Below are 24943 nucleotides of genomic sequence, written 5' to 3'. Positions count from 1 at the left end.
GGCGTTACTTCTACCAGGGAAAAGGTAGTGCACTACATAGGAAATATAGTGACATTTGGGAGGGATACTGTTAATCAGAACTAAATGATTTGTTCAATATTCCAAGAAGCGCCAGGGATGTGTGGCTGGTATGAGAGGAACAGAGCAGAATGTCAAGACAACTTCACCCAACCAAACATGGATGAAGGAAAGGCTTTGTGATTTTACCATGTTTAACAGTCAAAGACTGAAGAAAAATAACATTTCTAATCACAGCTAAGTGTTGCCACCTAGTGGTGAGATGTGGGACTTGCCAACACCCTAGACCGACACAGTAGAATGAAAGCATTTCACATCAGCTAATATAATGAGTCACAGACAGTCAATATCCTTCAGCAGTTAGTTGATGAGAACAAATGGTGTGAAATGTGTGATTCATCTATAGCCCTAGAACAGTGTCTGTCTGTTACACAATAACATCCCAGTCCTGTTGGTCATCATGACCTTTAATGAGAAGGGATGTCAGGAAGGAACCCCCCCCTGCAGAGACAATAAATGTCTCTTTCTCATGAGAAACGGTTACATAATGAAAAACTCCATCCTTACTGCAGATGCTGATAGAGTAGAAGGTAATGAACATGTTTTAGGGACAGGAGTTTTTCCAGACCATGTGGCGTGACCAGGAAAAACTCTGGTCTGTTAGCTATGGACTGTAAGGCCCAGAGTTGTTCCTGTTCAGGTCACAACTATAGTCAGGAAACACAACAGTAGTAGATGTAGCATGTTAATACATAGTTAACCTGGTGCTATGGGAGAGAATCACCGTCCCCAATGTCACCACCCCCACCGTCCCCACCACCACCGCCGTCGCCACCACCGTCACCGCCGCCACCACCGTCACCACCACCGTCGCCGCCACCACCGTCGCCGCCACCACCACCGTCGCCGCCACCACCGTCGCCACCACCGACGCCACCACCGACGCCGCCACCACCGACGCCGCCACCACCGTCGTCGTCACCACAGTCACCACCGATGGGGCAACCACCACAGTCACCACCGATGGGGCCACCACCACCGTCGTCGTCACCACAGTCACCACCGACGCCGCCACCACCAGTCACCACCGATGGGGCCACCACCACCGTCGTCGTCACCACAGTCACCACCACCACTCACCAGCCCCACCAATGTCATCAAAGTAACTTTTCATAGCACTTTGTCACATAAAGAATGTGAAAGCGATGTACCGTAATACCTCACCTTCCTGTCCTCTCTCTGGAAGGTGACCCTATGGGGTTCAGTGCGTCTCCGGCTCAGCCGGTGCCCCATCTTGTCCTTCAGCAGGGATGTGTAGCCCAGGTGTTCATAGATGGGGTTGGTGGTCATCTTGGCGATGTACTCTGCTGCCTTGGTCTCGATGTACAGGGTGATGAGGCCATCCGTCACCAGGTCATGGACCGTCTCAAAGCGCTTCTCCCCCACAAAGTGCTTCCCGTCATAGAACAGTCTGTAGTTCAGGGTCTGGTGCCCAAACCTGGGGAGAGAGAGGTAGAGCGAGTGGGTGGGTGGGGAGAGCGTTTAGTAAGTAAATGTGTGTGTGTGTGTACAGTACCTTAAGGCCAAGGTGTGTGTCCCTGGCTGTCTCTGGCTCTCTCTGACAAGGTAAGCCCCCTCTGCTCCTCCCAGTAGCTCATCTGCAGACTCTCTGGATAGCATGCCATGGAACCTTGAGAGAGCCACAAGTCACCCGTCAACGCCGCCACACGTCTCCCGTCAACGCCGCCACAAGTCACCCGTCAACGCCGCCACAAGTCTCCCGTCAACGCCGCCACAAGTCTCCCGTCAACGCCGCCACACGTCACCCCTCAACGCCGCCACAAGTCTCCCGTCAACGCCGCCACACGTCACCCCTCAACGCCGCCACAAGTCTCCCGTCAACGCCGCCACACGTCACCCCTCAACGCCGCCACAAGTCTCCCCTCAACGCCGCCACACGTCACCCCTCAACGCCGCCACACGTCACCCGTCAACGCCGCCACAAGTCTCCCGTCAACGCCGCCACACGTCACCCGTCAACGCCGCCACAAGTCTCCCGTCAACGCCGCCACAAGTCTCCCGTCAACGCCGCCACAAGTCACCCGTCAACGCCGCCACAAGTCTCCCGTCAACGCCGCCACAAGTCTCCCGTCAACGCCGCCACACGTCACCCCTCAACGCCGCCACAAGTCTCCCGTCAACGCCGCCACACGTCACCCCTCAACGCCGCCACAAGTCTCCCGTCAACGCCGCCACACGTCACCCCTCAACGCAGCCACACGTCACCCGTCAACGCCGCCACACGTCTCCCGTCAACGCCGCCACAAGTCACCCGTCAACGCCGCCACAAGTCTCCCGTCAACGCCGCCACAAGTCTCCCGTCAACGCCGCCACACGTCACCCCTCAACGCCGCCACAAGTCTCCCGTCAACGCCGCCACACGTCACCCCTCAACGCCGCCACAAGTCTCCCGTCAACGCCGCCACACGTCACCCGTCAACGCCGCCACACGTCACCCGTCAACGCCGCCACAAGTCTCCCGTCAACGCCGCCACAAGTCTCCCGTCAACGCCGCCACACGTCACCCCTCAACGCCGCCACACGTCTCCCGTCAACGCCGCCACACGTCACCCGTCAACGCCGCCACAAGTCTCCCGTCAACGCCGCCACAAGTCTCCCGTCAACGCCGCCACAAGTCACCCGTCAACGCCGCCACAAGTCTCCCGTCAACGCCGCCACAAGTCTCCCGTCAACGCCGCCACACGTCACCCTCAACGCCGCCACAAGTCTCCCGTCAACGCCGCCACACGTCACCCCTCAACGCCGCCACAAGTCTCCCGTCAACGCCGCCACACGTCACCCCTCAACGCAGCCACACGTCACCCGTCAACGCCGCCACACGTCTCCCGTCAACGCCGCCACAAGTCACCCGTCAACGCCGCCACAAGTCTCCCGTCAACGCCGCCACAAGTCTCCCGTCAACGCCGCCACAAGTCTCCCGTCAACGCCGCCACACGTCACCCCTCAACGCCGCCACAAGTCTCCCGTCAACGCCGCCACACGTCACCCCTCAACGCCGCCACAAGTCTCCCGTCAACGCCGCCACACGTCACCCGTCAACGCCGCCACACGTCACCCGTCAACGCCGCCACAAGTCTCCCGTCAACGCCGCCACACGTCACCCGTCAACGCCGCCACAAGTCTCCCGTCAACGCCGCCACACGTCACCCGTCAACGCCGCCACAAGTCTCCCGTCAACGCCGCCACAAGTCTCCCGTCAACGCCGCCACAAGTCTCCCGTCAACGCCGCCACAAGTCTCCCGTCAACGCCGCCACAAGTCTCCCGTCAACGCCGCCACAAGTCTCCCGTCAACGCCGCCACACGTCACCCCTCAACGCCGCCACAAGTCACCCGTCAACGCCGCCACACGTCTCCCGTCAACGCCGCCACAAGTCTCCCGTCAACGCCGCCACAAGTCTCCCGTCAACGCCGCCACAAGTCTCCCGTCAACGCCGCCACAAGTCTCCCGTCAACGCCGCCACACGTCACCCGTCAACGCCGCCACAAGTCTCCTGTCAATGCTGTGGCCTCGTCTACGGACCTTGAGGTCTCTGTCCCTCTGGATTTAACACTCAATTATCTCCATCCTCTTGCACACACACGGACACACACAGCTTCAACACCCTAAGCACATGTAAAGCTTGACGTTAATGATAAATCACGCAGCTAGAGCCAGTCTCCCCAGCAGCTGTATTAGAATATGGATGAAAATCAAAGTCAGTCTCACTACTCACTCTCTGCCGTAATATTTGGGTCTGGTCTCCATCTGTAAATCCAGAGGAAAGAGAAAAGACACATTGGCTGACAGAGACATAGTCAGTTGAAAGGTCACTTCAATGGCTTGGCCAAGAAGGATAAATGTTTCATAAAGGATGTCTGTCTCTGTTGGGGAACAGATATTTATTGCTTTCTGTCTGTCTCTCTCTGCCTGTCTGTGTCTCTGCCAATTCCATTTGGGAAACATATGTACACATTGCCAAGCAAAAATGAAGTGAAAGTGAAATAAAACTAACGTACAGTAAACAAACTCAAGTTGTTTTTTTATTTAAAAAATTCAAATGGCATATTAAGTATATATATACATATATATACAGTGTTGAAATGTGCAAATAGTTAATGTCCAAAAGGGAAATAAATATAGGTTGTATTTACAATGGTGTTTGTTCTACACTGGTTGCCCTTTTCTTGTGGCAACAGGTCACAAATCTTGCTGCTTTGATGGCACACTGTGGAATTTCACCCAGTAGATATGGGAGTTTTTCAAAATTGGATTTGTTTTCAAATTCTTTGAGTTTGTGTAATCTGAGGGAAATGTGTCACTCTAATATGGTCATACATTTGGCAGGACGTTAGGAAGTGCAGCTCAGTTTCCACCTCATTTTGTGGGCAGTGTGCACATAGCCTGTCTTCTGTTGAGATCCAGGTCAGGTATTCTGCCACTGTGTACTCTCTGTTTAGGGCCAAATAGCATTCTAGTTTGCTCTGTGTGACTCTCCATCTTTCATTCTGCCAATTGCCGGACCTCTTTACCATTCAGTGCCAGATTAGAGATAAGAAAACGACAATGTGGTAAATTATTAGTTTATCAGAATGTTCGTTACATTATCACAACAGATCAGGCATCCTATCACAAAGTACTGTAGTCTATATGGTGTAAGCTTATAATCTTTAAAGAGGTGCAGTGCTGACCTCCTTAGGGCAGGTCATCCTCTTGGGCCGAGGAGCTTCCTGCTGGAGCCGGTACACTGTTAGAGACAAACATGGACTGTCAAGTAAAAAGCATCGTATTCAGTATTAGAATGGCTGCGCTGCTGAGGACACGATATGTACACGTCGAGAGAGTTACACAGCCTTAAGGACGCAACACAGTCTACGGAAACTGAGCCAACGGTGGTCCGTTACGCGTCGAGAGAGTTACACAGCCTTAAGGACGCAACACAGTCTACGGAAACTGAGCCAACGGTGGTCCGTTACGCGTCGAGAGAGTTACACAGCCTTAAGGACGCCACACAGTCTACGGAAACTGAGCCAACGGTGGTCCGTTACGCGTCGAGAGAGTTACACAGCCTTAAGGACGCCACACAGTCTACGGAAACTGAGCCAACGGTAGTCCGTTTCGCGTCGAGAGAGTTACACAGCCTTAAGGACGCAACACAGTCTACGGAAACTGAGCCAACGGTGGTCCGTTTCTCGTCGAGAGAGTTACACAGCCTTAAGGACGCACCACAGTCTACGGAAACTGAGCCAACGGTGGTCCGTTTCGCGTCGAGAGAGTTACACAGCCTTAAGGACGCAACACAGTCTACGGAAACTGAGCCAACGGTAGTCCGTTTTGCGTCGAGAGAGTTACACAGCCTTAAGGACGCAACACAGTCTACGGAAACTGAGCCAACGGTGGTCCGTTTCGCGTCGAGAGAGTTACACAGCCTTAAGGACGCCACACAGTCTACGGAAACTGAGCCAACGGTAGTCCGTTTCGCGTCGAGAGAGTTACACAGCCTTAAGGACGCAACACAGTCTACGGAAACTGAGCCAACGGTGGTCCGTTTCGCGTCGAGAGAGTTACACAGCCTTAAGGACGCCACACAGTCTACGGAAACTGAGCCAACGGTGGTCCGTTTCGCATCGAGAGAGTTACACAGCCTTAAGGACGCAACACAGTCTACGGAAACTGAGCAAAGGGTGGTCCGTTTCGCGTCGAGTTCCAAAAATTCAGACGGAACAAAGACTATGTAGACAGCAAAACAAACAGACCTCCTTCAGCTCCGTTTACGTAGACTGTAGACCGCTTCACACACACAGAGACACTAATTCATGCATTATTTCCCTATGGGACAATAAAGTTCAGTAACGTATTCATTCATCACTGTATGGGGTCATCAGCTGGACATACAGTACCACTACAGTCCAGCCATCCCCAATGTATTCATCTCCTTTAAGTCCCATTTTCACTCCACAGCTACCAGGCCGGGTCCAGCTTATTTTTCAAACATTTTGTGCACAAATTTGTTTACATCCCTGTGAGTGAGCATTCCTCCTTTGCCAAGATAATCCATCCACCTGACAAGTTACTGGCCTTGCCATACATGTTCAAGCAGATGTCTAATCATTTATTTGAGTTACACAATTATTAATAACGCCCCAATGCACTCCTCTTGCAGCTCACTGTCACATGCTACATGTACAACACTATTTTTAACCATGGAACGTGTGTGTGCAGTGGTCCATGCAGACTTGGAAGGGGCACTAGATTCTGAGGAGTTAAAACTGTCCGGTAGGAAGTTAGAATGTTATAGTTGCTCTAATATTGGACATGCAGCATACAGTCTCTGTATGGCCACTGACAGTATGATTCAAAGATGGCTGGCTCACTTTTAGCCGAACTCAGAGCAAAGTCAACAAGGAACAGTAGGAACACCAGGAGCGGTTAGCGAAGTCGAAGATATCCACGGGCTAATGTCTCTCAGTGGTTTATATGACAGGTCCCATAGATCACCAAACCCTCTGTGTGAATGTCAATGAATATTACAGAGGGATACATCCCAAATGGCACCCTATTCCCTATGTAGTGCAGTACTGTAGATCAGGGCTCATAGTGTACTATATAGAGAATAGGGTGCCATTTGGGACATAACTTTAGTCTAGGGCCTTAGTGCAGGATACGAACAGTGACTATTAAATCTCAGTACTGGGACACAATGGGGAGACAGTATGCATCCCAAAAGTCACCCTATTCCCCTACATAGTGCACTACATTTGACCAGAACTAAGTACTACAGTAAATAGGGTTTCATTTGAGACGCAGTCAGAGTAGCGCAGTAACATATGCAGCAGCAGCACTGAGCCAAGCTGCCATCATGGATGAAGTGTACTTAAAGACTGAGTACTCGGTGTAAATCAGTGAAACTGTTGAAAATGGAATGGAGAAAAAAACCATGTAGAGAGCGAGATTAAATCACATCTACGGTTAAGACTGCCACAGTATAATATATCACAGCTGAGCTGGGGATACTAGGCCTATTGTCTGTAATGTACCTATTCTAAGGGCTTTACTGGAGACAGATTATACGATACTCATGTGATGCAATAGGAATGTGCATGACACTAAGTGTGTACCAAATAGCACCCTATTCCATACATAGTGCACTACTTTCTAATAACAGAATTATTGGTGAAGAACACAAAATTATACATGTTTACATATTTGGTGCAAAAGTAATGCATTAAATAGGGAACAGGGTGCCACTTGAGGACGCATCCTAAGAATGTTGGACGAAACAGGATTAGAAGAGACAGACAGTGTCTGTCTTCCTCATTGTAATGTAACACAGCATTGGGAGTAGTGCCGTTTCCTCATTGTAATGTAACACAGCATTGGGAGTAGTGCCGTTTCCTCATTGTAATGTAACACAGCATTGGGAGTAGTGCCGTTTCCTCATTGTAATGTAACACAGCATTGGGAGTAGTGCCGTTTCCTCATTGTGATGTAACACAGCATTGGGAGTAGTGCCGTTTCCTCATTGTGATGTAACACAGCATTGGGAGTAGTGCCGTTTCCTCATTGTGATGTAACACAGCATTGGGAGTAGTGCCGTTTCCTCATTGTAATGTAACACAGCATTGGGAGTAGTGCCGTTTCCTCATTGTAATATAACAGCATTGGGAGTAGTGCCGTTTCCTCATTGTAATGTAACAGCATTGGGAGTAGTGCCGTTTCCTCATTGTAATATAACAGCATTGGGAGTAGTGCCGTTTCCTCGTTGTAATATAACAGCATTGGGAGTAGTGCCGTTTCCTCGTTGTAATATAACAGCATTGGGAGTAGTGCCGTTTCCTCATTGTGATGTAACACAGCATTGGGAGTAGTGCCGTTTCCTCATTGTGATGTAACACAGCATTGGGAGTAGTGCCGTTTCCTCATTGTGATGTAACACAGCATTGGGAGTAGTGCCGTTTCCTCATTGTGATGTAACACAGCATTGGGAGTAGTGCCGTTTCCTCATTGTAATGTAACACAGCATTGGGAGTAGTGCCGTTTCCTCATTGTAATATAACAGCATTGGGAGTAGTGCCGTTTCCTCATTGTAATGTAACAGCATTGGGAGTAGTGCCGTTTCCTCATTGTAATGTAACAGCATTGGGAGTAGTGCCGTTTCCTCATTGTAATGTAACAGCATTGGGAGTAGTGCCGTTTCCTCATTGTAATGTAACAGCATTGGGAGTAGTGCCGTTTCCTCATTGTAATGTAACAGCATGGGGAGTAGTGCCGTTTCCTCATTGTAATGTAACAGCATTGGGAGCAGTGCCGTTTCCTCATTGTAATATAACAGCATTGGGAGCAGTGCCGTTTCCTCATTGTAATATAACAGCATGGGGAGCAGTGCCGTTTCCTCATTGTAATGTAACAGCATTGGGAGCAGTGCCATTTCCTCATTGTAATGTAACAGCATTGGGAGCAGTGCCGTTTCCTCATTGTAATGTAACAGCATTGGGAGCAGTGCCGTTTCCTCATTGTAATATAACAGCATTGGGAGCAGTGCCGTTTCCTCATTGTAATATAACAGCATTGGGAGCAGTGCCGTTTCCTCATTGTAATATAACAGCATTGGGAGTAGTGCCGTTTCCTCATTGTAATGTAACAGCATTGGGAGTAGTGCCGTTTCCTCATTGTAATATAACAGCATTGGGAGTAGTGTAACAGGTTAAGTCTCTGTACTGAATCTTCCCCACAACAGACTTTTCATGCGGGAGGAGGCAGACTCCTGACTGAGTTTGTTTTAGTCAGGACAACTCACAACAACCAGCAAGACACTGGTTGTCTTCCACGGACACACACACACACGGGTTGTCTTCCACGGACACACACACACACGGGTTGTCTTCCACGGACACACACACACACGGGTTGTCTTCCACACACACACACGGGTTGTCTTCCACACACACACACGGGTTGTCTTCCACACACACACACGGGTTGTCTTCCACACACACACACGGGTTGTCTTCCACACACACACACGGGTTGTCTTCCACACACACACGGGTTGTCTTCCACACACACACACGGGTTGTCTTCCACACACACACACGGGTTGTCTTCCACACACACACGGGTTGTCTTCCACAGACACACACACACGGGTTGTCTTCCACAGACACACACACACGGGTTGTCTTCCACAGACACACACACACGGGTTGTCTTCCACAGACACACACACACGGGTTGTCTTCCACACACACACGGGTTGTCTTCCACACACACACGGGTTGTCTTCCACACACACACGGGTTGTCTTCCACAGACACGGGTTGTCTTCCACAGACACGGGTTGTCTTCCACAGACACACACATGGGTTGTCTTCCACGGACATGAAGACATAGTGAGCTCCAGTTGAGGCTGCGGAGGGGAGTACGGCTCGTAATAATGGCTGGAATGGAGTGAATGGAATCATGAACATGGTTGTGTAGGACACTATTCCATTCCAGACATTATTCAGAGCCGTCCTCCCCTCAGCAGCCTCCACTGGTGAGCTCTAAAAATCTCTCTCAGCCAGTGTTAGAAGACTGGAGAGGAGAGAGAAGTAACAGGAAGCTGTGCTGAGGCATGGCGTGTCCCAAGAAGCCTTACTGTACACACTAACTGTAACAGAGGAGTATTTCTGCTTTAATATCCTTATATGATCACATATAAGAGTCCTTTGTAGTGACATGCAGCAGCCTGGCGGCCATGATGACTAGGCTTCTAGCGTTCCACATTCCTGGTGGACAACCAAGACTTTACAGTGGATAAACAGTACTTCAGACACTTACAGTAAGACTTCCATATGGGCGGTTGGTAATCCTCAGGATCTGAAACGACAACACAGGAGGCGGGTTAGTGGTCAGAGAGAGAGAGAGAGAAAGACAGACTCCCATACCTATTGGGGGAAATACCACAGTAGCAAGATTTGTGACCTGTTGCCACAAGATTAAAAGGCAACCAGTGAAGAACAAACACCATTGTAAATATAACCTATACTTATGATTTATTTATTTTCCCTTTCGTACTTTAACTATTTGCACATCATTACAACACGGTGTATGTATCACACACACACACACACACACACACACACACACATTTGAAATGTTTTTATTCTTTTGGAAATTCTCTAAGTGTAATGTTTACTGTTACTTTTTATTTTATAATCCATTTCACTTGCTTTGGCAAACATATGTTTCCCATGCCAATAAAGCCCTTAAATTGGACAGACAGAGAAACAGACAGAGACAGTTCAGAACTAGACAGAAGGGAGGTAAAGGGGTTAGACAATGGGCATATAGAAGCGTTTTATTCTTTCTTGGGTGAATTGTCCGTCTCTCTGCGTCCCAGTTCCATTCCCTCTGAATGGATTATGAACTCATTTACATTTAAGTCATTTAGCAGACGCTCTTATCCAGAGCGACTTACAAATAACTCATCATCACCATGGTTATTTCAGGGTTGTTTACATCTCAGTCTAGTTATTCTGCTAGACCAGCATAATTATACACAGGGTTTATTCACACTGTGAAGCCTCTTGAGCTACTCATTGCTCAGTGAGTGAATATAGTTGCCACACAACAGATCTATAGCACCTGGTGCAGCGCAGGGATATATCCCTTCTTCACAGATAGATCCATCTTTATAAAACACCTTTAAAGGCTAGCGTTATGCCATGATGACACACAGTATTCATTACCCAAGGACAAAGCCAATTAGAAAATGTGGAAATGCAATTTCCAGCCCAATACCCATGGGATCTACTGGAACCTGAGGGGAAATGTGTACTTTAATTGCATGGACGGTTGAGGTTTGTGTTTAGTGAAGGAAAATGTAACCACAATTTCTTACTCCTTGTACTCTGTCATCATGCCCACCCTATTCCCTTACTAACTCATACGTTGGTACAACTTCCTCCTGCATAATATACTACCTACTATATGCACCATAAGTACCTTGACATATGCTTGTATACTGTAACAGGACATGACTAATTAATTAGTATGGCTATACTATGGATCTTCAGCTGGCAAGGCTGTGCATGTCAACCATCCCAGAAACGTAGAAACCTACTGTAGGCTTAAGTCCTCTGCTACCTCACAGACACGCAGTCAGGAATCAGTGTAAATGGAGCTAGTAATACTGCAGCAGGTGGAATGATGGAAAGTGTCCTTAATACATCACATCTCTCTACGGTTCGCGGCGGAAGGATCTCACAGACAGCTGGAGTAACTGCATGTGTGAACAATGAATCACATTAAAAAAGGTAAAAAGACAGAGTTCATTTAAAAAGACCCAGGGACATCTATCTAGGGGTCAATATGCCAACCCACTATTCCCCCCCAGGGGACGGGCTGCATGCTAACTACCCTATGGCTGCCACAGGCCCACCTGTAAGAGTCAAGAAGAGCCACGTGTGTGCATGGAGGGGTTTGTCATTGTGCCCTCTCACTCTCAGTAGTGCACTATATTTATAGTCAACAACTCACTGGCAGACCAAACCTGCTTACTGTCATTGTCTGGAACCAACCAGACAATGACAGTCACAGTAAGTTTAGTCTGAGTGAGTGACTGGTCCACTGGATCACCATGTCAACCACACTGAATGTTTTGTTGTCATCATTGGCAATTTCCATACTGTCACAGAGAGCTTTGAGGTGCATATTCAGTGTTGGATCCAAGTGGCACCCTGTTCCCATGAAGTTAGGGTTGAACCAGGATGTGGTCATGAAGCTAGGTTTGAACCAGGATGTGGTCATGAAGCTAGGGTTGAACCAGGATGTGGTCATGAAGCTAGGATTAGGGTTGAACAAGGATGTGGTCATGAAGCTCGAGTTAGGGTTGTGGATTAGGGTTAGGGTTGAACCAGGATGTGGTCATGAAGCTAGGGTTAGGGTTGTGGATTAGGGTTAGGGTTGAACCAGGATGTGGTCATGAAGCTAGGGTTAGGGTTGAACCAGGATGTGGTCATGAAGCTAGGGCTAGGGTTATGGGTTAGGGTTGAACCAGGATGTGGTCATGAAGCTAGGGTTATGGATGAGGGTTAGGGTTGAACCAGGATGTGGTCATGAAGCTAGGGTTATGGATGAGGGTTAGGGTTGAACCAGGATGTGGTCATGAAGCTAGGGTTGGGTATAGGGAGCCATTAGGGAAGTAACCATACTGGATATACTGGATGTGTCACAAAGCCTTTGTTCAATAGATCTAGAAACAGCACTCAGGAGAGAGACTTTATGGACAAACTTTCCCAACTCAAAACAGGGCTTGATTCATAGAAAATTGACTGGCCTTCCGGCTCCATTTACTCCAGTGTGGGCAAATTGGGGGGGGGGGGGGGGTGTCATTGTGTCTCTGCTCTGGTGAACAGTCAAAATGAAATGATTCTACTGGGGATCATTTGGAGAATGCTCTCTTTTTAATAACTGGTTATTCTGGAAGGGTATTGTCTGGGGGTGTGGGGTCCTTAAGGGCAGGCCCAGAGCTGACACATTCTACTCTAGAGGAGTTTAAGGTCCTATTAAGGTCCTGGCGAAGCTCAAGATATAAGGACTTGTTATAACACGCTTAAATAATATGACATGATTGGTTGTGTGTGCTGTATGCGTAGGCATAAGAAAGGGGGTGGGAAAGCTGAAGATATACTGGTTTGAGACTGAATTTCAAATAGGGAAAGTTGAACTGCTGCAGCCTGTGTGTTGTGGAGGAAGAATAGTGAGAACACACACACACACACACAGTAGCTGGAGGGTAAAGGTTGTCCCCTCAGGAGACAGACAGGATATTCATTGTGATGCCCTTCTGTTACTCACCAGTCATTGGAAGAATTGGATAAAATAATTACAGTGGTGTGTGTGTGTGTGTGTGTGTGTGTGTGTTCTCAGGGTGTTTGTTTTGGAAGCAAAGAGAATAAGAGATGAATAAAGATCAAGCTTAGCAAAGACGTTCTCCCCTGAGAGGACTTGTGCTCAAGCAAGATTGAACAAAATGTAGATTCCACGTGAGCAGAAAATATTTTTGGCATCTCAGATTGTTCTGGGAATTCTCACGTGGAAACTTCATTGGGAGGAAGGATGTTAAACATGCTTTTACATTGGTATCCTCTCCCGTTGGTGTGGAATCACCTTGGAACACGCCTATTCACAGAAAGAGACCCCGCGCTCCTTTCACCATCATCACTATCCATATGGACAGCTAGACCCAACCAAACATATGGCCACACACACAGGGATGTAGCACAGCCCCTGTGGGGAGACCATCTGTGCATCAAACTGTTCTAAAACAAGCATATCCAGACAGCAAGTGTGTGTGTGTGTGTTTGCGTGCACAGGTATGCACAATATGCTATGCAAAATAAATAACAGTTTTGTGGGTTATAAAACCCTTTGGACTGCATACAGTGTGCTGGTTAGGTTAGCACCAGGCCAGGCTCCATCAGTTAGGGAGGAAACACAGTGTGCTGGTTAGGTTAGCACCAGGCCAGGCTCCATCAGTTAGGGAGGAAACACAGTGTGCTGGTTAGGTTAGCACCAGGCCAGGCTCCATCAGTTAGGGAGGAAACACAGTGTGCTGGTTAGGTTAGCACCAGGCCAGGCTCCATCAGTTAGGGAGGAAACACAGTGTGCTGGTTAGGTTAGCACCAGGCCAGGCTCCATCAGTTAGGGAGGAAACACAGTGTGCTGGTTAGGTTAGCACCAGGCCAGGCTCCATCAGTTAGGGAGGAAACACAGTGTGCTGGTTAGGTTAGCACCAGGCCAGGCTCCATCAGTTAGGGAGGAAACACAGTGTGCTGGTTAGGTTAGCACCAGGCCAGGCTCCATCAGTTAGGGAGGAAACACAGTGTGCTGGTTAGGTTAGCACCAGGCCAGGCTCCATCAGTTAGGGAGGAAACACAGTGTGCTGGTTAGGTTAGCACCAGGCCAGGCTCCATCAGTTAGGGAGGAAACACAGTGTGCTGGTTAGGTTAGCACCAGGCCAGGCTCCATCAGTTAGGGAGGAAACACAGTGTGCTGGTTAGGTTAGCACCAGGCCAGGCTCCATCAGTTAGGGAGGAAACACAGTGTGCTGGTTAGGTTAGCACCAGGCCAGGCTCCATCAGTTAGGGAGGAAACACAGTGTGCTGGTTAGGTTAGCACCAGGCCAGGCTCCATCAGTTAGGGAGGAAACACAGTGTGCTGGTTAGGTTAGCACCAGGCCAGGCTCCATCAGTTAGGGAGGAAACACAGTGTGCTGGTTAGGTTAGCACCAGGCCAGGCTCCATCAGTTAGGGAGGAAACACAGTGTGCTGGTTAGGTTAGCACCAGGCCAGGCTCCATCAGTTAGGGAGGAAACACAGTGTGCTGGTTAGGTTAGCACCAGGCCAGGCTCCATCAGTTAGGGAGGAAACACAGTGTGCTGGTTAGGTTAGCACCAGGCCAGGCTCCATCAGTTAGGGAGGAAACACAGTGTGCTGGTTAGGTTAGCACCAGGCCAGGCTCCATCAGTTAGGGAGGAAACACAGTGTGCTGGTTAGGTTAGCACCAGGCCAGGCTCCATCAGTTAGGGAGGAAACACAGTGTGCTGGTTAGGTTAGCACCAGGCCAGGCTCCATCAGTTAGGGAGGATGGAAACATTAGGCCATTTATTATGTTTTCATAAAAACAGACAACTGTTTAGTTTGTGTTTGTCACTTCGAGGGTGAGAACCTGCTAAAGTTACTACAATGTGAAGAGAATGTAATCCTTATCGTTTGACACCAGTACAGTCCTGAAGCCGGACTAGTCATGACTAGTAAACAGCTTCCACTCCACATGTGAAGGCCTATGTGATGCAGAACAGAGTGGGACAGAAACACCTGCAGGATAATGATGTTGAAGAACAGACGGCTCTCTTCCTTTACAAGACTGTGTCTGCGTCACAAATGGCACACTGTTTCCTATATAGTGCACTGGTGGGCCAGGGCACTATATAGGGAACAGGGTGCCATTTGGGAAGCAACCTATGAGACACACAACCTGCCTCTACTACTATCCAACGGTGTGGTTGCAGGGCTCGGACAGAAGACGAGATACACTCATCCTGTATCCCTCCATTTATTCCCAGCCAGAGTAGGGCAGAGTGTTTGCTGAGAGCCGTGTGACTAACAGTGTGCTGGTGCACACTACTCAGCGCTCCTGTGCCAGGAATGTGGAGGAGTCGTCTCTCAGATCAGTGCACGGACACAAATGGGGGGTTTTTTATCCAGGGGAAAGAAAAATGATTGGTGATAGATTTCACAATCTCTAGTTTTTTTCCAATGGAATGTATGTAATATACAGTGCAAGTCAGTGCCTGGGAAATGGCTTTTCATCAATGGTCTAATCTTCCTCCAACTGTATTACCCAGATTTATATTGTTGGTAACATCCTACAGCGGGATGGATAAACATTGTTGGTAACATCCTACAGCGGGATGGATAAACATTGTTGGTAACATCCTACAGCGGGATGGAGAAACATTGTTGGTAACATCCTACAGCGGGATGGATAAACATTGTTGGTAACATCCTACAGCGGGATGGATAAACATTGTTGGTAACATCCTACAGCGGGATGTCTTTCTGTCCATCCTGGTAGTTTCATCAAGAATAACTTCAAAGTCTTGATTGGCTGGACCGACCACGCTCATGTTCTGTAGTTTCCTCACACAACCGCTGTGTCTCCACCGAGAGAGGACGGTCTAGTCAATTAAGGCTTGCAGACTAGAGACTACGGTCACATAGAAACAGCTGAAGACAGCAGCATCACAGCAACATTTGTTTACAGCAGCAGCAGGAAAACAAGGGGCTAATATGAAGCAGAACGTGTTGTGTTCAGATTCATTTCTGAGGTTGCATCCTAAATGGCACCCTATATAGTACACTACTTATGACCAGATCCTTATGGGCCCTGATCAAAAGTAGTGCACTATATAGGGTACAGGGTGTAATTTGTGCTGCAGATGGAGTCATACGCCTCATAGAAAAGATTATTCAAAATGTCTCTGTCAGCCAGAAAGCTCTCCAGGAAGATAATGATAGCCATGTGTGACAGGCCCTCTGTCCCTGGCAGCACAGCACCTCGTAACGTCTGGTAATTATATCGAGAGCCCAACAATAATGACAAGCCTCCACACCACAGTCAGAAAATACTTTCCCCTTAAAAAAGATGGTCAAGTGGTAATTCCAGTGCTTTTGGCAACGTACTCATGAGATAATGTCTTGTGAAGTATGAAGTCAGCACAGACAGCCTGTATCAGCCTGGAACGGATCTCTGCGTCCCAAATGGCTCCCTATTCCTTATGTCGTGCACTTCATAGATCATAGGGTACCATTTGGGACACAAACATTGTGTCTTGGCTCCCATGGGCAGCAGAGCCTTCTGGGTCATTTCTGTGGTATGGTGGTGCGGTATGGTTGGGTGGGGGATTAGAAGACGCTAAATAAATACAGGCTATCATATCATATGTTCACTCTGACAACGACGACCCAGCAGCAATAGGATCAAAGGTCAGTGCTACTCCCACCCACTGTACATTCTGGAACTTTTGGTCACATTGTTATCTTAACCTGAGTCAATCATATAGAGAATAGAAAAAGACTGATGTCACAAATGTTCAGAATATGACCTGGAAAAGTGCCACAGCTGCTCAAACAAACTGAGTGTGAAACAGCAGTCGCAGGCTGAAGCCTCCTCCTGAACACACAGTATAACAGAGTGTGAAACAGCAGTCGCAGGCTGAAGCCTCCTCCTGAACACACAGTATAACAGAGTGTGAAACGGCAGTCGCTGGCTGTAGCCTCCTCCTGAACACACAGTATAACAGAGTGTGAAACAGCAGTCGCTGGCTGAAGCCTCCTCCTGAACACACAGTATAACAGAGTGTGAAACGGCAGTCGCTGGCTGTAGCCTCCTCCTGAACACACAGTATAACAGAGTGTGAAACGGCAGTCGCTGGCTGTAGCCTCCTCCTGAACACACAGTATAACAGAGTGTGAAACAGCAGTCGCTGGCTAAACCTCCTCCTGAACACACAGTATAACAGAGTGTGAAACAGCAGTCGCTGGCTGTAGCCTCCTCCTGAACACACAGTATAACAGAGTGTGAAACAGCAGTCGCTGGCTGTAGCCTCCTCCTGAACACACAGTATAACAGAGTGTGAAACAGCAGTCGCTGGCTGTAGCCTCCTCCTGAACACACAGTATAACAGAGTGTGAAACGGCAGTCGCTGGCTGTAGCCTCCTCCTGAACACACAGTATAACAGAGTGTGAAACAGCAGTCGCTGGCTGAAGCCTCCTCCTGAACACACAGTATAACAGAGTGTGAAACGGCAGTCGCTGGCTGTAGCCTCCTCCTGAACACACAGTATAACAGAGTGTGAAACGGCAGTCGCTGGCTGTAGCCTCCTCCTGAACACACAGTATAACAGAGTGTGAAACAGCAGTCGCTGGCTAAACCTCCTCCTGAACACACAGTATAACAGAGTGTGAAACAGCAGTCGCTGGCTGTAGCCTCCTCCTGAACACACAGTATAACAGAGTGTGAAACAGCAGTCGCTGGCTGTAGCCTCCTCCTGAACACACAGTATAACAGAGTGTGAAACAGCAGTCGCTGGCTGTAGCCTCCTCCTGAACACACAGTATAACAGAGTGTGAAACAGCAGTCGCTGGCTGTAGCCTCCTCCTGAACACACAGTATAACAGAGTGTGAAACAGCAGTCGCTGGCTGTAGCCTCCTCCTGAACACACAGTATAACAGAGTGTGAAACAGCAGTCGCTGGCTGTAGCCTCCTCCTGAACACACAGTATAACAGAGTGTGAAACAGCAGTCGCTGGCTGTAGCCTCCTCCTGAACACACAGTATAACAGAGTGTGAAACAGCAGTCGCTGGCTGTAGCCTCCTCCTGAACACACAGTATAACAGAGTGTGAAACAGCAGTCGCTGGCTGTAGCCTCCTCCTGAACACACAGTATAACAGAGTGTGAAACAGCAGTCGCTGGCTGTAGCCTCCTCCTGAACACACAGTATAACAGAGTGTGAAACAGCAGTCGCTGGCTGAAGCCTCCTCCTGAACACACAGTATAACAGAGTGTGAAACAGCAGTCGCTGGCTGTAGCCTCCTCCTGAACACACAGTATAACAGAGTGTGAAACAGCAGTCGCTGGCTGTAGCCTCCTCCTGAACACACAGTATAACAGAGTGTGAAACAGCAGTCGCTGGCTGTAGCCTCCTCCTGAACACACAGTATAACAGAGTGTGAAACAGCAGTCGCTAGCTGAAGCCTCCTCCTGAACACACAGTATAACAGAGTGTGAAACAGCAGTCGCAGGCTGAAGCCTCCTCCTGAACACACAGTATAACAGAGTGTGAAACAGCAGTCGCTGGCTGAAGCCTCCTCCTGAACACACAGTATAACAGAGTGTGAAACAGCAGTCGCAGGCTGTAGCCTCCTCCTGAACACACAGTATAACAGAGTGTGAAACAGCAGTCGCTGGCTGTAGCCTCCTCCTGAACACACAGTATAACAGAGTGTGAAACAGCAGTCGCAGGCTGAAGCCTCCTCCTGAACACACAGTATAACAGAGTGTGAAACAGCAGTCGCTGGCTGTAGCCTCCTCCTGAGTATAGATAAGCGTGTGGTGCCCATGTTTGTCAGGGTATAAAGGACAAACAACCCCATCACACTGTTGGTTAATGTATGTGAAAGCCATGCCAGTAACCACAGGAAGGGGGTGTGTGTTATATCTCAGTGGAGAAGTGGTTATTCTAGTAGTTTAATAGCCAGGAGAGTGTGTGTGTGTGTGTTATATCTCAGTGGAGAAGTGGTTATTCTAGTAGTTTAATAGCCAGGAGAGAGTGTGTGTGTGTGTTATATCTCAGTGGAGAAGTGGTTATTCTAGTAGTTTAATAGCCAGGAGAGAGTGTGTGTGTGTTATATCTCAGTGGAGAAGTGGTTATTCTAGTAGTTTAATAGCCAGGAGAGAGTGTGTGTGTGTTATATCTCAGTGGAGAAGTGGTTATTCTAGTAGTTTAATAGCCAGGAGAGAGTGTGTGTGTGTGTGTTATATCTCAGTGGAGAAGTGGTTATTCTAGTAGTTTAATAGCCAGGAGAGAGTGTGTGTGTGTGTTATATCTCAGTGGAGAAGTGGTTATTCTAGTAGTTTAATAGCCAGGAGAGAGTGTGTGTGTGTGTTATATCTCAGTGGAGAAGTGGTTATTCTAGTAGTTTAATAGCCAGGAGAGTGTGTGTGTGTGTGTGTGTTATATCTCAGTGGAGAAGTGGTTATTCTAGTAGTTTAATAGCCAGGAGAGTGTGTGTGTGTGTGTGTGTGTGTGTGTGTGTGTGTGTGTGTGTGTGTGTGTGTGTGTGTGTGTGTGTGTGTGTGTGTGTGTGTGTGTGTGTGTGTGTGTGTGTGTGTGTGTGTGTGTGTGTGTGTGTGTGTGTGTGTGTGTGTGTGTGTGTGTGTGTGTGTGTGTGTGTGTGTGTGTGTGTTATATCTCAGTGGAGAAGTGGTTATTCTAGTAGTTTAATAGCCAGGAGAGAGTGTGTGTGTGTGTTATATCTCAGTGGAGAAGTGGTTATTCTAGTAGTTTAATAGCCAGGAGAGTGTGTGTGTGTTATAGCTCAGTGGAGAAGTGGTTATTCTAGTAGTTTAATAGCCAGGAGAGTGTGTGTGTGTGTGTGTGTGTGTGTGTGTGTGTGTGTTATATCTCAGTGGAGAAGTGGTTATTCTAGTAGTTTAATAGCCAGGAGAGAGAGTGTGTGTGTGTGTGTGTGTTATATCTCAGTGGAGAAGTGGTTATTCTAGTAGTTTAATAGCCAGGAGAGTGTGTGTGTGTGTGTGTTATATCTCAGTGGAGAAGTGGTTATTCTAGTAGTTTAATAGCCAGGAGAGAGAGTGTGTGTGTGTGTGTGTTATATCTCAGTGGAGAAGTGGTTATTCTAGTAGTTTAATAGCCAGGAGAGTGTGTGTGTGTGTGTGTGTTATATCTCAGTGGAGAAGTGGTTATTCTAGTAGTTTAATAGCCAGGAGAGAGTGTGTGTGTGTGTTATATCTCAGTGGAGAAGTGGTTATTCTAGTAGTTTAATAGCCAGGAGAGAGTGTGTGTGTGTGTTATATCTCAGTGGAGAAGTGGTTATTCTAGTAGTTTAATAGCCAGGAGTGTGTGTGTGTGTGTGTGTTATATCTCAGTGGAGAAGTGGTTATTCTAGTAGTTTAATATCCAGGAGAGAGTGTGTGTGTGTTATATCTCAGTGGAGAAGTGGTTATTCTAGTAGTTTAATATCCAGGAGAGAGTGTGTGTGTGTGTTATATCTCAGTTGAGAAGTGGTTATTCTAGTAGTTTAATATCCAGGAGAGAGTGTGTGTGTGTTATATCTCAGTGGAGAAGTGGTTATTCTAGTAGTTTAATAGCCAGGAGAGTGTGTGTGTGTGTGTGTGTGTGTGTTATATCTCAGTGGAGAAGTGGTTATTCTAGTAGTTTAATATCCAGGAGAGAGTGTGTGTGTGTGTGTTATATCTCAGTGGAGAAGTGGTTATTCTAGTAGTTTAATAGCCAGGAGAGTGTGTGTGTGTGTGTTATACCTCAGTGGAGAAGTGGTTATTCTAGTAGTTTAATAGCCAGGAGAGTGTGTGTGTGTGTGTGTGTTATATCTCAGTGGAGAAGTGGTTATTCTAGTAGTTTAATAGCCAGGAGAGAGTGTGTGTGTGTGTGTGTTATATCTCAGTGGAGAAGTGGTTATTCTAGTAGTTTAATAGCCAGGAGAGAGTGTGTGTGTGTGTGTGTGTGTTATATCTCAGTGGAGAAGTGGTTATTCTAGTAGTTTAATAGCCAGGAGAGAGTGTGTGTTGTGTCTGATGTTGCCTCCACTATTCTACCCGGAGTCACCCTTAAAATAAACTCCACCATAGTGAAGCATATGTTGCTTGTCTCACAAACCATCAATGAACATAGGAACAGTCAACTGTGCAGGGCAAGGCGGTGTTTGTTAAGAAACCCAGAGAATCCTCTATCAGTATCTAAAGACAATCAGAACACAGCATATATGGCACCTTGCCAACTAGTGAGTGACCAACTTCAAAATGTTTTACTGGGAATAAACAAGTATTTTTGAAATGTCACATCAAGCTCGGTCTCTGCATGATGGGAAATGGTAGATTTAGTTAGAGGGACACCATCCCTGGTGCCGCTACCAACAGAATATATGTCACATCAAGCCCGGTCTCTGCATGATGAGAAATGGTAGATTTAGTTAGAGGGACACCATCCCTGGTGCCGCTACCAACAGAATATATGTCACATCAAGCCCGGTCTCTGCATGATGAGAAATGGTAGATTTAGTTAGAGGGACACCATCCCTGGTGCCGCTACCAACAGAATATATGTCACATCAAGCCCGGTCTCTGCATGATGAGAAATGGTAGATTTAGTTAGAGGGACACCATCCCTGGTGCCGCTACCAACAGAATATATGTCACATCAAGCCCGGTCTCTGCATGATGGGAAATGGTAGATTTAGTTAGAGGGACACCATCCCTGGTGCCGCTACCAACAGAATATATGTCACATCAAGCCCGGTCTCTGCATGATGAGAAATGGTAGATTTAGTTAGAGGGACACCATCCCTGGTGCCGCTACCAACAGAATATAGCAGTGGCCACAATGGCCAGTCAACCAGGATTATGGGGACAATTGAGAATGTAATGGTAGTTATCCAAACAAAAACATATGTACATCAATGACAATTCCAACCCTACAATCTCAGCCTGTACATTGATAGAGGCGTTCACCTCCTATCCAAGATGATTCCTCACTGAAACCAGACGCAAGAAGGTGTGCGTTAAAATAGAATAAAAACATCCTAATTGCGAACGACAGGACTGGTATGTCACTCAATCAAGCTCTTGAAAGTGGAACGTTGATCATTCTGCTCAGCTGCGGCAGATGTGAAAGAGATCAAGAGATGAGGAGGCATGAAATGAATTATTATCGATGCGAACGTAGACGACTGTCGTCGTGACTTATTGGGTGATGTCTGTCAATTACGCACAGATCGATATTTTTTTAAAGTTACATAATGTGTATCACAAACGAACTTCATGCATGTCAACTATGACACGGTTACCTCTCAAGTCCCTATATTACTTGCATTATGCAATAAATATTGAAGAGAGAGAATAACAAGGGTGATAATATTATCATTGATAAGCCTAACAAATAATAACATGTTAAGGCCGAATAATATATAGCAAATTGTTTATTATTTGTTTCATCAAACAAAATATTTTAATTTCGGGCTCTTACCAGAAGACACTGATGAACCCGACAGGCTTGAGTTGCTGGATGCTGCCATTCCAATCCGCTTCAGGCTCGGTCTGTTCACTCGCCGTCGGTTGAGGTGCGCTCACAGCCCGTTCCCCGTAGTCCGTCCATCTCACTCACTGATTTGGCACGAACTAACACTGTTTATTTCACGTCCGTTTTCTAAATTGCTCCTCTTGTATGTGTAACGTTCCAGCACGCGTTCACTTCTCTCGGTTCCTTTCCCTGCGCGCCGTATGTTGCCGCATTTACTGTAGCTCCACTCACTGGCAGCGGTGTAAAAATAGTCAGACAGGATCACAGGAACAATATCAACTTTCGATCATCTTGTCGAAACGCACCACTATACACACAATTAAAGTTTGTCAAACGTATCCACTGGAAGAGCGGCATATGCTTTCGCCATGTTGAATTAAAAACACAGTATCGTTTTCCATGTGGTGGTGCCACTTCTGGGATCGTATAAACACACTACACTGAGACGGAGCCGCCTTCTTAAAGCGGAAGTATTCAGTAGACTGAGAGAGACCTCTGAACTCCAGTCAATCTGAAGCAGATCTGTTCCCCAGAGCTCTGACCTTTGATTTCAATATGATGGTGACAGAGTGGCTGGGTGCAGGGCAGGCTGCTGCTGGTTCAGTGTCCCCACTCCCCAATGCAATAACAACAAATAACCAGAATAAAATACATATTTCAGGATGTTTAATCAGGACATTAACATGATGACAACTGTATTCTGCTATATTGCATGTGTCCAACTCCAAACCAAGTCCATTTACACCATTTAAAGTCCATTTAAACCATAGGATATTGATTTCAACAGCCTAAAAATAGGTTCTCTCTGGGCTATATTTTTATAGCACAGGAAGCCCAATTCTGATATTTTGTTTGAACAATCAGATCAGCTCTGAAAAAGACATTGATGTGAAAAGATCTGACGTGATTGGTTAAAAGATCAATTAGTGGAAAAAATATAACAATTGGGCTGCCTGTCTAAACGCAGCCTCTGTCAACTCACATCAGGGGCGCAGCCAGGGATTTTGGGCCCCATGAAAAGACATCACATTGGGCCCCACCACCACAGGCCACACCAACCCTGCACAATTTCTGTAACCACACACCTCCAGAAGCCAATCGACCCACTCAAAGCTTTAAATAACTCTACCTTTGCAGGCTTGCAACTCTCTTGTAGTCCAATATTTACTGTTCGATATTTACTGAGTGAGCTGTGATAATATAACACTGTGCAGACATGCATGCAACATTCTGCATACAGTGGAATTCACTATTTGATGCAAGACTGATCCCCTCTATAAGAACTGTATTAAAGGCCATCTTTTACAGTCTGAATGTCATTTTAATGGGAAAAATCTTGAATGGAAAATTCTCTTAACATGAATGAATAACTTAAAATAAATAACTTAAATATACATCAACCTCTTCAATTAAAATCAATTAACTGTATCATCTATAGAATGATATAACAAACAAAATAATAAAATCAGCAGCATATTATTGAACTAAGTATATATACCAACGAGAAAATAAGCAGCTGTAAAAGTGGAAATGGAAAACAAAATGGATCTGAAAATGAAAAGGCCTGATGATGGCGCCAGAGGAAAGGTCAAGAGGTCACCAAATCAATAGGTTTCTTCCACTTGGGGTCTTGATTGTGCACAACAAATGTTATGTCAATCCAGCCATTACTATGAGATATATCTTGTTCTCAGTCTGTTCTCAGCCTTGTTCTCAGCCTGTGGGCATCATGTGTGTAGTGATCCAGTATCCATAGCCATTTAACAGATACCACTGGCCCCTGCTCAGCCTGTGGGCATCATGTGTGTAGTGATCCAGTATCCATAGCCATTTAACAGATACCACTGGCCCTGCTCAGCCTGTGGGCATCATGTGTGTAGTGATCCAGTATCCATAGCCATTTAACAGATACCACTGGCCCCTGCTCAGCCTGTGGGCATCATGTGTGTAGTGATCCAGTATCCATAGCCATTTAACAGATACCACTGGCCCCTGCTCAGCCTGTGGGCATCATGTGTGTAGTGATCCAGTATCCATAGCCATTTAACAGATACCACTGGCCCCTGCTCAGCCTGTGGGCATCATGTGTGTAGTGACCCAGTATCCATAGCCATTTAACAGATACCACTGGCCCCTGCTCAGCCTGTGGGCACCATGTGTGTAGTGATCCAGTATCCATAGCCATTTAACAGATACCACTGGCCCCTGCTCAGCCTGTGGGCATCATGTGTGTAGTGATCCAGTATCCATAGCCATTTAACAGATACCACTGGCCCCTGCTGAGCCTGTGGGCATCATGTGTGTAGTGATCCAGTATCCATAGCCATTTAACAGATACCACTGGCCCCTGCTCAGCCTGTGGGCATCATGTGTGTAGTGATCCAGTATCCATAGCCATTTAACAGATACCACTGGCCCCTGCTGAGCCTGTGGGCATCATGTGTGTAGTGATCCAGTATCCATAGCCATTTAACAGATACCA

At 47.3% G+C, this 24943-nt stretch overlaps 1 protein-coding gene across 1 annotated transcript in view; it reads right to left on the bottom strand.

Moving 5' to 3' along the window:
- chn2 (chimerin 2) overlaps nt 1-22938 on the bottom strand; it is a 51578-nt gene extending 28640 nt beyond the window's left edge. Inside the window, exons 1-6 of the mRNA XM_064964412.1 lie at nt 22408-22938; nt 9897-9935; nt 4769-4824; nt 3814-3845; nt 1595-1708; nt 1243-1516 (exon numbers count right to left, since the gene is read on the bottom strand). Of these exons, the coding sequence (XP_064820484.1) occupies nt 1243-1516; nt 1595-1708; nt 3814-3845; nt 4769-4824; nt 9897-9935; nt 22408-22456 (564 nt within the window). The 5' untranslated portion in view covers nt 22457-22938. The remainder of the gene's footprint in view (nt 1-1242; nt 1517-1594; nt 1709-3813; nt 3846-4768; nt 4825-9896; nt 9936-22407) is intronic.
- Between the last annotated feature and the right edge of the window lie 2005 nt (nt 22939-24943).

This window comes from Oncorhynchus masou, unplaced genomic scaffold (assembly GCF_036934945.1).
Source record: "Oncorhynchus masou masou isolate Uvic2021 unplaced genomic scaffold, UVic_Omas_1.1 unplaced_scaffold_978, whole genome shotgun sequence".
NCBI classification, from domain to species: Eukaryota; Metazoa; Chordata; class Actinopteri; order Salmoniformes; family Salmonidae; genus Oncorhynchus; species Oncorhynchus masou.
The sequence above is the reverse complement of the archived record's forward strand: the minus strand, read 5'-3'. Positions and strand labels throughout refer to the sequence as shown.